Source organism: Oenanthe melanoleuca, chromosome Z, assembly GCF_029582105.1.
Source record: "Oenanthe melanoleuca isolate GR-GAL-2019-014 chromosome Z, OMel1.0, whole genome shotgun sequence".
Taxonomy (NCBI): Eukaryota; Metazoa; Chordata; class Aves; order Passeriformes; family Muscicapidae; genus Oenanthe; species Oenanthe melanoleuca.
Genome location: NC_079362.1, coordinates 15,174,259 through 15,187,177, shown reverse-complemented (window position 1 = coordinate 15,187,177; position 12,919 = coordinate 15,174,259). Strand labels below are relative to the sequence as shown.

Sequence of the window (12,919 nt, the reverse complement as noted above, 5' to 3'; positions counted from 1 at the left end):
TTGTAAGTGTATAAAAATATTCAAGGCCAGTGCCAGCAGGACGGTGTCCGTTTCTTTTCAGTGCTGCCTAACAACATGACAAGGGGCAGTGACCATAAACTAAAACACAGTAAGTTCCACCTCAACAAGAACGCCACTTTGAGGGTGGCAGAGGATTAGAATAGGCAGTGGCGTCTCCCTCTCCGAGGGCACTCCAAACCCACGCGGCCGCGTTCCCTGCAGGGGTACCTGCTCCAGGTGACCCCGTCTCGGCAGGAGGGTAGGCCGAGATGATTTCAGAGGTGCCTTCCAGCCCCTAACGATTCTGAGATAACGCGCACACGCGCCTGTGACAGGCGTACGTGCCGTGCGCGGTCTGCAGACCCGCGCCGCCACAGCGAGCTCGCTGTGTGACACACGGCGGGCACCCACCCGCGGCGGAGCCTCCCCGGCCCAGCGCGGCCGCAGGCGGCAGCAGCGCCGGCCCGCGGAGCGCCGCCCCCGCTCCCCGGGGGAGGTCAGGCCGGCGGTAGCGGAAGCTTCTCGCTCCTTCCCGGCGTCCCGGAACAAGCCCCGCCGCCGCCGCCTCCTGCCCCGGCCCGCCGGCAGCATGTCAGCTCCCGGCGCCGCCTCCCGCAGGTAACACCCGCCCTTCCGCTGCCGCCGCTTCCCCTCCTATATGGGCCACCTGCTCTCGAAGGAGGCAAGGAGCCTGAGCCGGGACCGCCGCCGCCCGCGGGGGAAGGTGCCGCCGCCGCGCAGCCGGAGCTGCTTCCTGCGCGGGCCCTGCATGCTCTGCTTCATCGTGCACGGCGCCAGCCCGCCCGCCCCGGAGCAGCCGCTGCCCGCCGGGGAACCGCTGCTGCTGCCGCCGCCGCCGCCCTACGTGTCGCTGACCGCCGCCGAGCAGCGCGTCGCCCGCCGCCTCCTGCGCCTGGCGCCCGCCGCCTGGGAACCTCCGGGCCGCTGCCAGCGCCTCTTCCTCTCCGGCCTGCTGCCCTCCCCGGTGCGGGGCCTCCTGGGGCCGCCCGGCGAGGTCTCCTCCGAGATGGTGTGCAAGCGCAAGGGGGCCGGGCTGCCCGCCTGCCCGCCCTGCAAGCAGCCGCGCTGCGCCGCCGCCGAGCCCGAGCCCGGCGCCTGCCAGTGCCCGGCGGAGCCGCAGCTGCTCGCCCTGCCCGGCGCCGCGGGGGAGAGCGGCGGGGGCACCGCCGGGCACAGCGGCGGGGGCCAGCCCGCCTCGCCGCCGCCTCCCGCGCCGCAGGACGAGAAGGAACAGGGCCGCGAGGAGAAGAAGGAGCGGGGCGGCGAGGCGGGCTGCGAGGAGCCCCTGGAGTACCCCGGCGACGGCTGCCGGGACCTGCCGCCGCCGCCCGCCCCGGACATCAATCAGCTGCCACCTTCGATCCTTCTCAAGGTAGGTCGGGATGGACGGGCGAGCCCGCTCCCTGAGGATTTGGGAGGGGCTGTGCCAGCCCCCGGGGCGCCGGTGTCTTCGGGCGGGCTCGGTGCAGGGAGGAGCCGGAGGAGGCCGGCCCTCAGCTGCTGGCTTCGGGGGGATAGGGTTCTGGGGGTTTGCTTTTGTCTGTGTCCCGTTCCCCGACCCCATTTGATTGTGGGTGGAAAGGGCGTTGTGAGCCATTACCTGGAGGTGCAGGCACACAAATCTGCTCCTGGAGCTGTCTCGTGTTTTGACTGTACTCGTTAACTTAGTAAGGTGCCCTTCACAAGTCGACTTTTCCTTGCATCACTGGTGTAGTACTCGCCAAGGGGGCCTGTCACTATATTTAGTGCTTTGCGTGAGTGTTGGAGCTACATAGACAAGTTTTCAGTGTTGATTATTAAACAGTTTGTATTGCTGTGTATTGTGGATCACTTTTGGCCTTGGTAGTTCCACAGTGTTGAAGCCTTCTCGAATTACGTAGCTTTCATAACCTCCTACGCTGAATATCCAAGGAGCAGTCTCACCTCTCCTGTCCCTTTTGCTGTTTTTCTGTTCCTTTAATACTGCTCTCTATTGGAACTACTTTCCGTTTTTAAGCTATTCTCTTGACCTCTGTGCTGACTTCCTTCAGCTAAATATTCGCTAAAAAGCTGGAAGTGAGCTGGTGATGTTTTCCATAGTCTGATGTGAATGTGCCTTTAAATTTTGGGGAATAAGTTTTCAAGATTGCAGGAGTTTCTCAGATGTCGGATGGCAGAACTTAAAGCAGGACGTAATAATGAAGAAGTGAGAGACTTGGTGTTTGTATTTTGCTAGTGATACATCCAGTTTAGGAAGTACTTCCTTTACTCTTTTGTTGTCAAACAGTAACAACCTACTTATCTGTCTTGCACGTAACATTAATTCTGTGGGAGGTTTAGTTGGTTTGAGGGGTTTTTGTTTGTTGGTTTTGTTTGTCTCTGGTTTTTTTAAAATACTCGTAAGTGCGTTAGTAATGGTATGTCATGTTTCATAGATGCGCTATGTGAATTAATTCTAGACAAATAAGACATGAGCTATCATCTGAGTTAATCTCATCTGTGATTACAAAATTGAAACTTTGTCTTGTTCTTCTAGAAGGGAGTTCATTTTTTTGCCACTGCTAATGGAAGATAACTTTTTTCTTTGATATGTGGTTTTAGATTTGAAACTGGACTCATTTGATTAGTGTAGCTGAAATACTTTTTAATCAATGGTGTGAGTACTTTTCCGTGGTTACTTTTAGCACTCAGTTTCACTTTTTCAAAAATACGTATCTATAACTCTGCTATAGCTTTAATAATGAAATACGTTATGTCCATCTTATCTGTGGTGATGGACTAGAGATAGACCTTTAATTTTGTTGTCTGGTTTTTGAATGCTGGTGTTTATACCTGAAAAGACTGCACGTGCATTTTATCGTTGCACTGTGATTTTCTTTTCTTCTTTTTTTAAAATTATTTTTGGCTAGTCAGGAGGCAAAGGTGTCAAAATACGTCAATTGGATTGGACTTCATCTGCAAGTTCACTAAGTCACTTTTGCAATACTAGCTTTGTTTCCTGTTTATGCTGGTGTTGCCATCATATTTTCCATATTATAAAGTTTGTGTTGAGTCTTACCTTTCGATGTAGCACTATGAGACATGGAATGGGTTTTAAACCTTTGTGCTGATACTAGGAGGTAAAATGTCCTCTAATTTCACAATTAATTCATCTGAACTCCTTTTTCTTTAGTAATGCTCAATATAGCAATGTGGTTTGTTATGGATTTGTTTTGATTTTCTGGCTTCTTGATTGTTTTATGTTTTTCCCATGGAATTTACTGTCATTCTGTGATTCTAGTGGGGAAATGAACCAGTCTGAGGCTCATTGTGGCATTATTGAGCTTCTGGAATACAGCTGAGGTGCAAATTTGTGAAGGGAAGGTGTGCCAGTAGGCTAGTAACTAAAGACAAGAGAGTATATGCTCATTATTGCGATAATAAATTTCTGAAAGATGTGAATTTCATGATTTATTGCAGAACTACAAAAACAATTGTTTTGCTTTGCAGAGGTGTGTTTAAAAAGGTGGCTTTTGTTGAAGCATGTAGGTTTTAGTATCACAGAATGAGCTATGTGATGGAGGAGAAACTTCTTGGAGTGAAATTTCTGCTTTTTTTGACAGGGATAGATTCCTTAGCACTCACTTAATTTCCGTTATATTGTTTAGATGTTGGCTTGGCTTGTTCTACATCTCCAAAATTATGTATTAATGCATGGAGAAAACTAACAGGTTACAAGTTGTGCGGTGTTGGAATGTAAAGTAAATTAAATGTAACTTCTGCTTTCATTCCCTATTTATTTGTTTCTTTTGTTCAGGTTGCCTGACCCTCATTGATCTTTCACAGATTTTGCTTTGTTTTTATGTCTTTGCTTTTATATTGGCATGATGACTCAGAAGCACTACTTGGTGTCTTTTAATGAGAGCAGTTAGGTTTTTGAGAGCAAAAACATTGTGAGCTCCTGCAAGTGACTCTGCTTATTGGTGAGGACTCTTCCCTTCCGTTAGGAGGACAGCAATTTCTTACACACAGAATCTAATATTGTGTTTTGCCTTGCAGCTAAGGCAATCTGTGAGTAAGTGACTGGTAAGGCCAGTAACTTCTGTGTGTGTTCTGGCTGTGTTTCTGCCACTGGTTTTGTGCTCTGTACAGTGATCGTGCAATTGTAGGGTGAGTAAATTCATCTGGCTAATCTGACACCAATCTGATGTTGCACAACTTTTCCTTAGGATCAGCTGCCTAACAAGATTTTTTTCTAAGTACAGTCACTAAATCTAGTACTAGAATTCAAGTGACTGAGAGTAGGGGACTGGTAAACAGTTTATATGAATGGCAGCTTGCCAGGAGAATCCTGGCTGTGATGTGAAATCGCACCATCACACCGTTTTCCTAGCTGGCACGTTTTTCTTAATCACAGGAACAGTTTTAACTTGATGTTTTTCATGGGTGTACTGTATGTGAGTTCAATGCTCACATCTCTTTCATAAACTCAGAATCATTTGTATTTCCCTCATGCTTTTCAAGTTATGTGTGGGCAAAGTGAAGAAATCTCTTGAAAACAAAGAAGGTATTTGTTCTTCCTTCTTCTCTTACCTATAATTCTTGAGTTTTCTGAAATAGGATGAGGCAGCCTTGAATAAACATAACTTCACTGGTAGTTTAACTGCTTTATGCCTGCAGTTAGCAAATACTGTGTTTTACTGTTCATAGTAAAATGTAATGCACTAAGCATGTTCTTTTTGTCAAATGGTACTTGAGAAATGTTTTTGTTCATGGAATTTTGGTTAGTTGCTGAAAAATTTGATGAAACAAATGAGCAGTCTTCTAAGAATGAATATCTTGAGTTATTTAAGCACCATGAATTGTTTGAGTGTACATTTTATTGTTCTTTTGTTGTTAATTCCATAAGTTTTTTGGTTTCAAACAAATCTACCTGATGCAGTGTAATGAAAACAATTTTGTAGATAACTGTTCTTGAATATAAAAGTTTCTTATTGATAGAGGAGAGCTTCATTCACAGAAATGAAGTGATTTCTTTTAAATGAAAGTGATGGACAGAAATAGATTCATCTTTTACAGTCTCTTCTGCTGTGACGCCTTCATGTCCATAGAGGTATACCTTTTTTTAAAGTTAGCGGTTTCTTTTTAAAGAATACTATTAGCAATCAAGTGAATTCTCTTGTATCCTTTCCTGAGGCAAAAGCTTCTTTGGTATGTGCAATCAATAATTCTAACTCCTTGATTATGGTTTTTAATTTTTTTAAATTAAGATTGTCTTTTGATAAGTTAAAATTATTTCTTGAATTATGCTCCTGTTTACTTTATATTTGATTTTGGTGATGTGAATTACTTTTTAGAAAACTTAATGCTGAGGGTAGTGTATTAGCAACCACATAAACTATTTTCCACTAACAAACTTTCTTTCATAGTAAGTTTAATGAGCATGGTTGACTTTTCACTATTTCCTTTGATTAAAAGTGGAGTTATCTTCTTCACTTGATTCACTTTGAGGAACTTGATTTAAGGCCAAAATTACCAAATATTTAAAGACACACTAAATAAATTCAGTACATGGATTTCTGATTTTTTGAAAACTGATCTTTAATCTTTTAAAAAAGGTATTTATAGGATGTTTTGTGGTGTTTTTTTGTTTTGCTTTGGTTTGTTTCTCCTCTGTTCCTGCTGAAATGCTAACATTTCGCACAAATATTCTTTATGCAAACATTTATCCCTGTCAAAAAAAGACTAAAATACACAGGTTGAGCTATCTAGCATACTTTTAATATGGAAACAGAGGGGAGGTGTTAAGGGTGTAATGTCTGAGGCCCATCATGAATGGACTTGGTGGTAAAGGAGAGAATTACTCAGAATAACTTTATCTCTAGTTTTTTTGGTTGGATCCTTCACTAATATTAATGGGCATTTGCTTTCTCCCTTTCTCATCCATTGTCTTAAAATATTTTTAAAAATTGAAGAAAACACCAAAAAACTTGGTCAGACACTATTTTTTGGTGGTCTGAATTGTGCTGTGCAAGGACTTGGTTTAGCTTGTTTAAAATCAATTGGGCATCAACTGTTTCAGAATGGTGGATTGACTCACATGGGGTACTGTGGAATAAGCTGTGTTTTGTTGTTTAAAGGTAAAATAGTGTGGCTTTCCTTTTGTAAGGGATTTGTATAGGTGTATTTATCAACATAAAATTAGACTGTTTGAATTGAGTGAAGCAGGTAGAATGTGATTTGACTGAAAACTTCCTATATCACTTAGTTGACTTTTACTGTTTGTAGGCATTGCATTTTTGTATTTTCTTTTGATGTAGGATCACTTGGGTTGGAAAACATCTCTAAGATCATTAAATCCAGCCATTAACCTGGTACTACCAAGTCCATCAATAATCCCTGCCTCTAAGTGCCACATCTGCATGTCGTTTGAATATCCTCAGGGATGATGACTCCACCACTACCTTGGCCAGCCTGTTCCAGTTCTGGATAACCCTTTCAGTGAAGAAATTTTGCCTGATGTCTAAACTGAACCTCCTGTGCCTCATCTTGTGGCCATTTCTTATTATCCTGTCAGTTTTTCCCTGGGAGAAGACCCTGAACCCCCCTGGCTACACCCTCTGTCACTGTCTGAGGGTCTCTTGGTGTCTGAGACCACTCAGATGGACATAGGATGGTGGCTCAAGGCGCAGGGTATTCTTGAAGCTGCCGAAGAAAGGCTGCAGGAGACTGTCGTCCGGTCTCAAGGTCTGTTTTTTATTTCTTATCGATACAGTGTTCACGCTCGCGAGCAGCAGTCTGGTCAGCACCGTGTCCAGGACGAAAGTCTGCCCACGAAAGGCAGGACTTATCTTTTATACTCTAAACTACGTATTCTATGTTTACAATATCTTTCCAATACTACAATATCTTATTACTATGTCCAGTCTTGTCCCCAGCCAATCTGTGATTCCCAGCATTCCTCACCAACATGGAGAACAAGAAGAAGAAGAAGAAGAAGAAAGAAGACATCACACCCCAAATCAATCCCAAAAACTACCTTTTCTACATGCTAACTATCTAATTTACACTCTATTTTCCCTTAACAGTTGCATTTCTTCTCTGAGAGAAGGCAGATGTTCCCATGGTGCAGGACCCAGCTCTCTGACCCCCCTGGCTCTATTCGGGGGTCTTTCAGGGGTCTGACAGGGGGGTTCTCGTACCCACAGAGGGTCCAGAGGGACTCCCTGGACCCCCACAACCCTCCTTACAGGCAATTGTAGAGAGGAATAAGGTTCCCTCTGAGCCTCCTTTTCTCAAGGTTGAAAATCCCTAGCTGCTCTCCATCAGGCTTGTGCTCCAGACCCTTCCTCAGCTCCAGTGCCCTCTGGACACACGCACCAGCACCTAAGGGCTTTTCGTGTAGAGAGGGACTCAAAACTGACCACAGGGTTGAGGTGTGGCTTTACCAGTGCCCAGCACAGGGGAATGGTCACTGCCCTGCTCCTGCTGCCACACTGTTTCTGGAGTACACCCATGCAAGCCATGAGCAGACAGTTTCTCACAGCAGGAGAGTGCTGTGTCAAAGTAAACTGTGTCAAACAAAGGCTTTACTAAATTCCACGCAGACAAAATTCACAGCCTTTCTGTTACTCCACCATGCAGGTCGCCTAGTCATGAGGGGAGACCAGGCTGGTCAAGCAGGACCTGCCTTTCACAAACCTCTGCTGGCTGGGCCTGACTCCTGGTTGTCTTGTATGTGCCATGTAACAATGTTCCAGATAATCTGCTGCATACCCTTATCCCGGACCAAGGTCTGACTGACAGGCCTGTATTTCCCTGGACTCTCCTTCGAGCCTTTTGTGTAGATGAACATCACATCTATCAGCATTCAGTCTGGTGATGCCTTTGTTAGCATCCAGGACTGCTTGTAAATAATGGAAAGTAGCTTGGTGAGCACTTCCACCAGCTTAGGTGGCCACCCTTAGGGCCCATGTATCCCATTTTGCCCCGTAGAATTGTGTGGGTCTTAGGTGGTGTAACAGGTACACCTGCATAGGTTATGGAGTGGTCTTTATTCTGCTCCCTGTCCCTGTCTTCCAATTCAATGGGCTGGGTACCTGGAGAGCAACCAGTCACGCTATTAGACTGAGGCAAGGAAGGCATTACTAGTCTTTAATGAGTCTACATGACCAGTTTTACTTCAAAGCAAGAGCTTGTTGTTAAAGAATTTACTGTGCCTGGAAGGTATGATAAGACTTGTCAGTGGGGAAGATCAGGTATCCTTTAATGGGATGTAGCCTGCAGACTCAGCCTTGCAGCCCTTGAAGGGAAAGAGAAACCCACTAATCTTAACAATAACATGACAGGGTGAAGCAGAAGAAGCTCACATCCGCATTAGGAATTTGAGCTGAAAGAGGGTGAAGATGAGAGAGAGGGAGCTCCTTTTCCAGAACTCTGCTTCCTGTATTGCTGTCTTTTGCCAATGGGGAAAATAATGTAAAATGATTCTAGAAAAAGCTATTAAACCTCCCCCCACCACCCTCCTTTGCAGTGCTGAAGGATATTTTGGTGTTTGGAAGAGGGATTAGGCAGAGTTGAGGGGGAGCAAATTGAATAGTGGATATGAAAGTGTACATGTTTGAGTACAATTTTCAGGAATTAAATGAAATTTAATTAGTAGAACCATTGCCATCCAAGTTATCAGTCATTGGCAGGAGTTAAATGAACAGGCTTGTGGGTATGAATGGTTTTAGCTTTTGGCTGTATTTATACATCCTTGGGAATTAGAAAATTTAAGTCAGGACAATTAAGCTGCCACAATATCAGTGTATATCTGGAGAGTAATACTGAATTAAAGGGTGGTGAAGTTATCAAAGTGAGTCAAAGCATTTTACGCACTAGTGTAGTATTTTAATCAGTAGCTCGGCTAATCCCTTAATGTAAGGGTGATGTGCCACCACCTGGAATGTGTATAGTCCTCACTACTAAATTCCATTTAGCGTAATTCAATATGTCATCTTTTAACAATTGCAAGCTCTGAAGAGAAGCTCTTGTTTTACATGGCATTGTTCAGCATTCTTTTATACCTGTGTTATAAATTACTCACCACAGTCGGGTAGGTCAATCAATAAGGCAATTTATTAGTTTGTTGATAAAGAACGGGCAAAGCAGCACTGGGGACGCTCCACCAATACGTCCATCCTACTCTGGGTCACTGCCCCTTTTATAGGCAATTTCTTGGTGGGCTGTGACATGCCCACAGTGCTGGGATACAAGTCTGTTAGCCAGCACTCACGTGGCAGTGGCCATGAGTCCCCACTGGACAAGGCTTGAACATGTTGTCAGGTTACACTCCTAGCAAGCAGGCAGCAGCAGTGACAAGTCTGTTCCTGTTTGCTCAGGCCTGTGTTTCCTTAAACATAAAAGTGGATACAATTCATGATTAAGGTGGCAAAGTAAAAAATATATAAAACCAGAAAACACAGCAAAGTGATTTTTAACAAGTATAATGAAATCATTATATCTTCCTATGTCTCTTGTCCATGCTTTACTTTGAATTCAGTATTTTTGTTTATATGATTCCGTGGTGTATTTCTATAACGAATCACTATGTAGCATCTCACAGCTGGAACTCTTAGAGCTACTACAGATAATAAAACCAGCAAGGCCTTTTTTTTTTGAGCACATACCACTTGTGTAACTTACATGGCTACTCCTGTGCGTGCTGGGACTTCTGCAATGGCTTCCCATCCTGATGGCCTCCCTTGCTGTTTTCTAGGAAGTTGGTTTGCCACACCTGTACTCCTTAATTGTCTCTGCTTCTAGACTTAAGTACAGCATGGACTAAAACATGACTACAAATGCTTTTGGATGTTTTTCAGAACATTTTCTATGCAGCAGTACTGTTTGTGTCAAATTCTTAATCAAACTTGTTTCTTAAAGTTTTGTTGTTGCTATAGGTGCTTCATGCAGGAGGAACAGGTTAGCAGTAGGTCTGTGATTTCTGAGGACTTTCAGCTTTTGGTGGGATGGTAGCGTGGTGGGTTGATCCTGGCTGGACACTAGTTTCCCCTCCAAAGCCCTGACACTCGCCTCCTTGACTGGTGAGAGAAAACATGAGGAAAGGGTCATGAATTAAAGACAGGGAGAGATAACTCAGTGATTACTGTCATGGGCAAAATAGACTGAACTTGTGGAAATGGGTTGAATTTATTACCAAGAAAATCAGAGTAGGATAATGAGATGTAAAATCTACATCTTTCCTAACCGTTGTATCTCTACTTGGCCTTACTGCATTCACAGTTCTCTACCTCCTTCCCCCAGCGATTCAGGAGGACCAGAATAGAGGTTACAGTCAGTTCATCATACCTTGTTTCTGCTGCTCCTTCTTCATCACGTATTCTCACTCCATCTCTTCCTTTTGCTCGATGTTTGTTTTTTTTTCTCCTTATTACATTATCCCAAAGGTGCTACTGCCATCACTGGCTGTCTCAGCCTTGGCCAGTGTGGATCCATCTTGGGTGCTGGCTGACACTGGCTCTGTAAGACATGAGGGAAGGTTCTAGCGGCTTCTCAGAGAAGCTGCCTTCATAGCCCCCATACCCTCAAAACCTAGCTGTGCCAACCCAGGATAAACAAAATAAAATACAAAAATTATTTATGGGCTTTCATTTTAACAGTGGCAGCTGTATTAGCAACAGTCTTTACTATATCATGTTTACTGTGTTCTTCAGAACTGCAAGCTTTTGTTTCTCAAAGATGGCATTTTCACAAATAAACATTTATTTCTCACCTGAGTAAAAATTAATTGAAGTATTTTGTAATGCCAACCTTGATATACTTTGTTAATATTAATTAACAAAGTCGATCAAACATCTATGGGGATCATGTTGCTTTGTTCTCTTCTAAGGTTTTTATAACTGTTAAAAGATTCGGTGTTCTGTTTCATGCTGGTAGCAGGAATTCAAGTTTCCTACTCTTCTTAGTAACTTAGAATTACTGAGCATCATCAGATTGTCACTTTTTCTAATGTTTAGAATTACACTTTTGTAGGAAATGTCAGATGCCAAATTACCACTTACTGTTCCGTACTTTCTGCTTGGCCGAGGGTGATGGTATTTTTTGAGTCTGATTGCAGCCACCTCCTGGTTCTGTGCATGGGTTCACCAGTACAGACAAGAACTGCAGGGACAAAGCAGGCAGTGATTGTTTTGTTTGGACTTCTGTCTGCTGTGTTTAACTGGCTGCCTAATGAGAAGCAGACACTGGCTCTGGTAATGGCCAAGCAAAGGCCTGCTGGGAAATTGGGTTCCTGCACAATTCTTCAACACTGACAAGGATTACAAGTTTCTTATAGCTAGAAAAAGAGGAGAATGATAAATCTTGCAAGCGTGTACAGAGCATCATGAATTTGACTCCCTCCTCTCTCATTCGAGCTTTGCTTCATCAAGAGGTCTTGTAGGGATATACGTATTTAAAACTGCTGGGGTAAGCCATCCCCTAGAAGAAGGGGTACAGTTATGATTGTTATTCTCGGCAGTTCATTGTCTTGTCTGTTCCAAAGACCACCAATGACCAAAGTTCTGTAAGTTACCATTATAGTGCAATGCTTCATTAATCCTTTTTTTTTTTTTTTGTGTTTTCCCCTTTGCTATCCCTTTTCTCCCTTTTCTTTGGCTAAACAGTCCTATTAGTTTCCGTCAATGTTTTCACGTTTGCTAGACTTCGTTGCTTTTCTATAAACACTCCTCAGTATTTTCATATTTTCTTGAGAAAATTCCCTGAGATTGGCAAGAGTACTTCTACTTAATACTTTTGCTCAGATCAGTGGGAGGCCTTTTTCTTTTTTTGCAGTCTGTACTCCTGTGTAGGTATAACGCCACTACTGCCTTTTCTCACTACAGGATCACATGTAGATTTAAGTTCATTTGTGCTGACAGGGTACCTTCATGTGAACTCTTGACAGACCCTCTTTTATATTTATTAATAAACAACAGTGGTTTTAAGAAAGGGATGAATGTAACACATGCCGTAGTGATTCATGATCTTGCAGTAAAGTTACAGTTCATTCTTTTTTTTGCCAGCTACTATAGTGCTCAAAGCCTTGGGGTATGAAAAGCTGATTTTTGTGCTTCAGTTCTCCTCTGTGACACTGATTTACTCCTGCTAACCTAGTCTACCATCCCATGCCCCCTTTCCACAAGATCCGATGTTTTAATACCTTTATGACTCTTCTTACCTGTTCAGTTAAAAATAAAAAGGAAGGTTTCCCATCCATTTCAGGATGGGAATGAAAGCACTTTTTAAATGGTGTGCAAATAGCACTGAGCTAATTTGTTATTCTTTAGATGTGCCATCTCAGAAGCACTTTTAAAACTTAGTCTGTGAAATGAGTACTTAGGATATATTCTATTGTTGGTTATGCTAATATGAGTTCCTAATATTGTCAGTTCTTGTGGGATGTAGGTATTTTTGTTAGTCTCTGACTAATCAAGTGGGGGGCAAGTAGATCTGTGTGTTATAGTGTATGCTAATACTATTCTGTCTTTTACAAGATGTACTGGTAATAAAATATTTCTGTTTCTAAAATATGATTACACCTGACTATTTTTTTTTTTTTTTGCTTGCTTTACAGATATTTTCCAACTTGTCTCTGAATGAGCGTTGCCTCTCAGTGTCATTAGTCTGTAAATATTGGCGTGACCTCTGTTTAGATTTTCAGTTTTGGAAGCAACTGGATCTCAGTAGTCGTCAGCAGGTATGAAAACATCATTGTGGAGTAATTGTTTTCATGACTCAGAATTTGTTCTTGGAACTTGTACTTTTGACCAGGGATAAAAAAAAACAACCATAAAATGGGGATATCTGTAGTTTCACGGACTTTTCTGCTATTGGCTGAAAATGTCTGGAGCCTTAGATTAGTTCCTCTAAATATAGCATATTTTTTCTGAGATCAGTT

The 12,919-nt window shown here is 43.4% G+C and overlaps 1 protein-coding gene across 1 annotated transcript in view; it reads left to right on the top strand.

Annotated features, from left to right (window-relative positions):
- Positions 1 to 570: 570 nt before the first annotated feature.
- Positions 571 to 12,919, top strand: part of FBXL17 (F-box and leucine rich repeat protein 17) — a 264,652-nt gene continuing 252,303 nt past the window's right edge. Inside the window, exons 1-2 of the mRNA XM_056513952.1 lie at positions 571 to 1,393; positions 12,596 to 12,718. Of these exons, the coding sequence (XP_056369927.1) occupies positions 659 to 1,393; positions 12,596 to 12,718 (858 nt within the window). The 5' untranslated portion in view covers positions 571 to 658. The remainder of the gene's footprint in view (positions 1,394 to 12,595; positions 12,719 to 12,919) is intronic.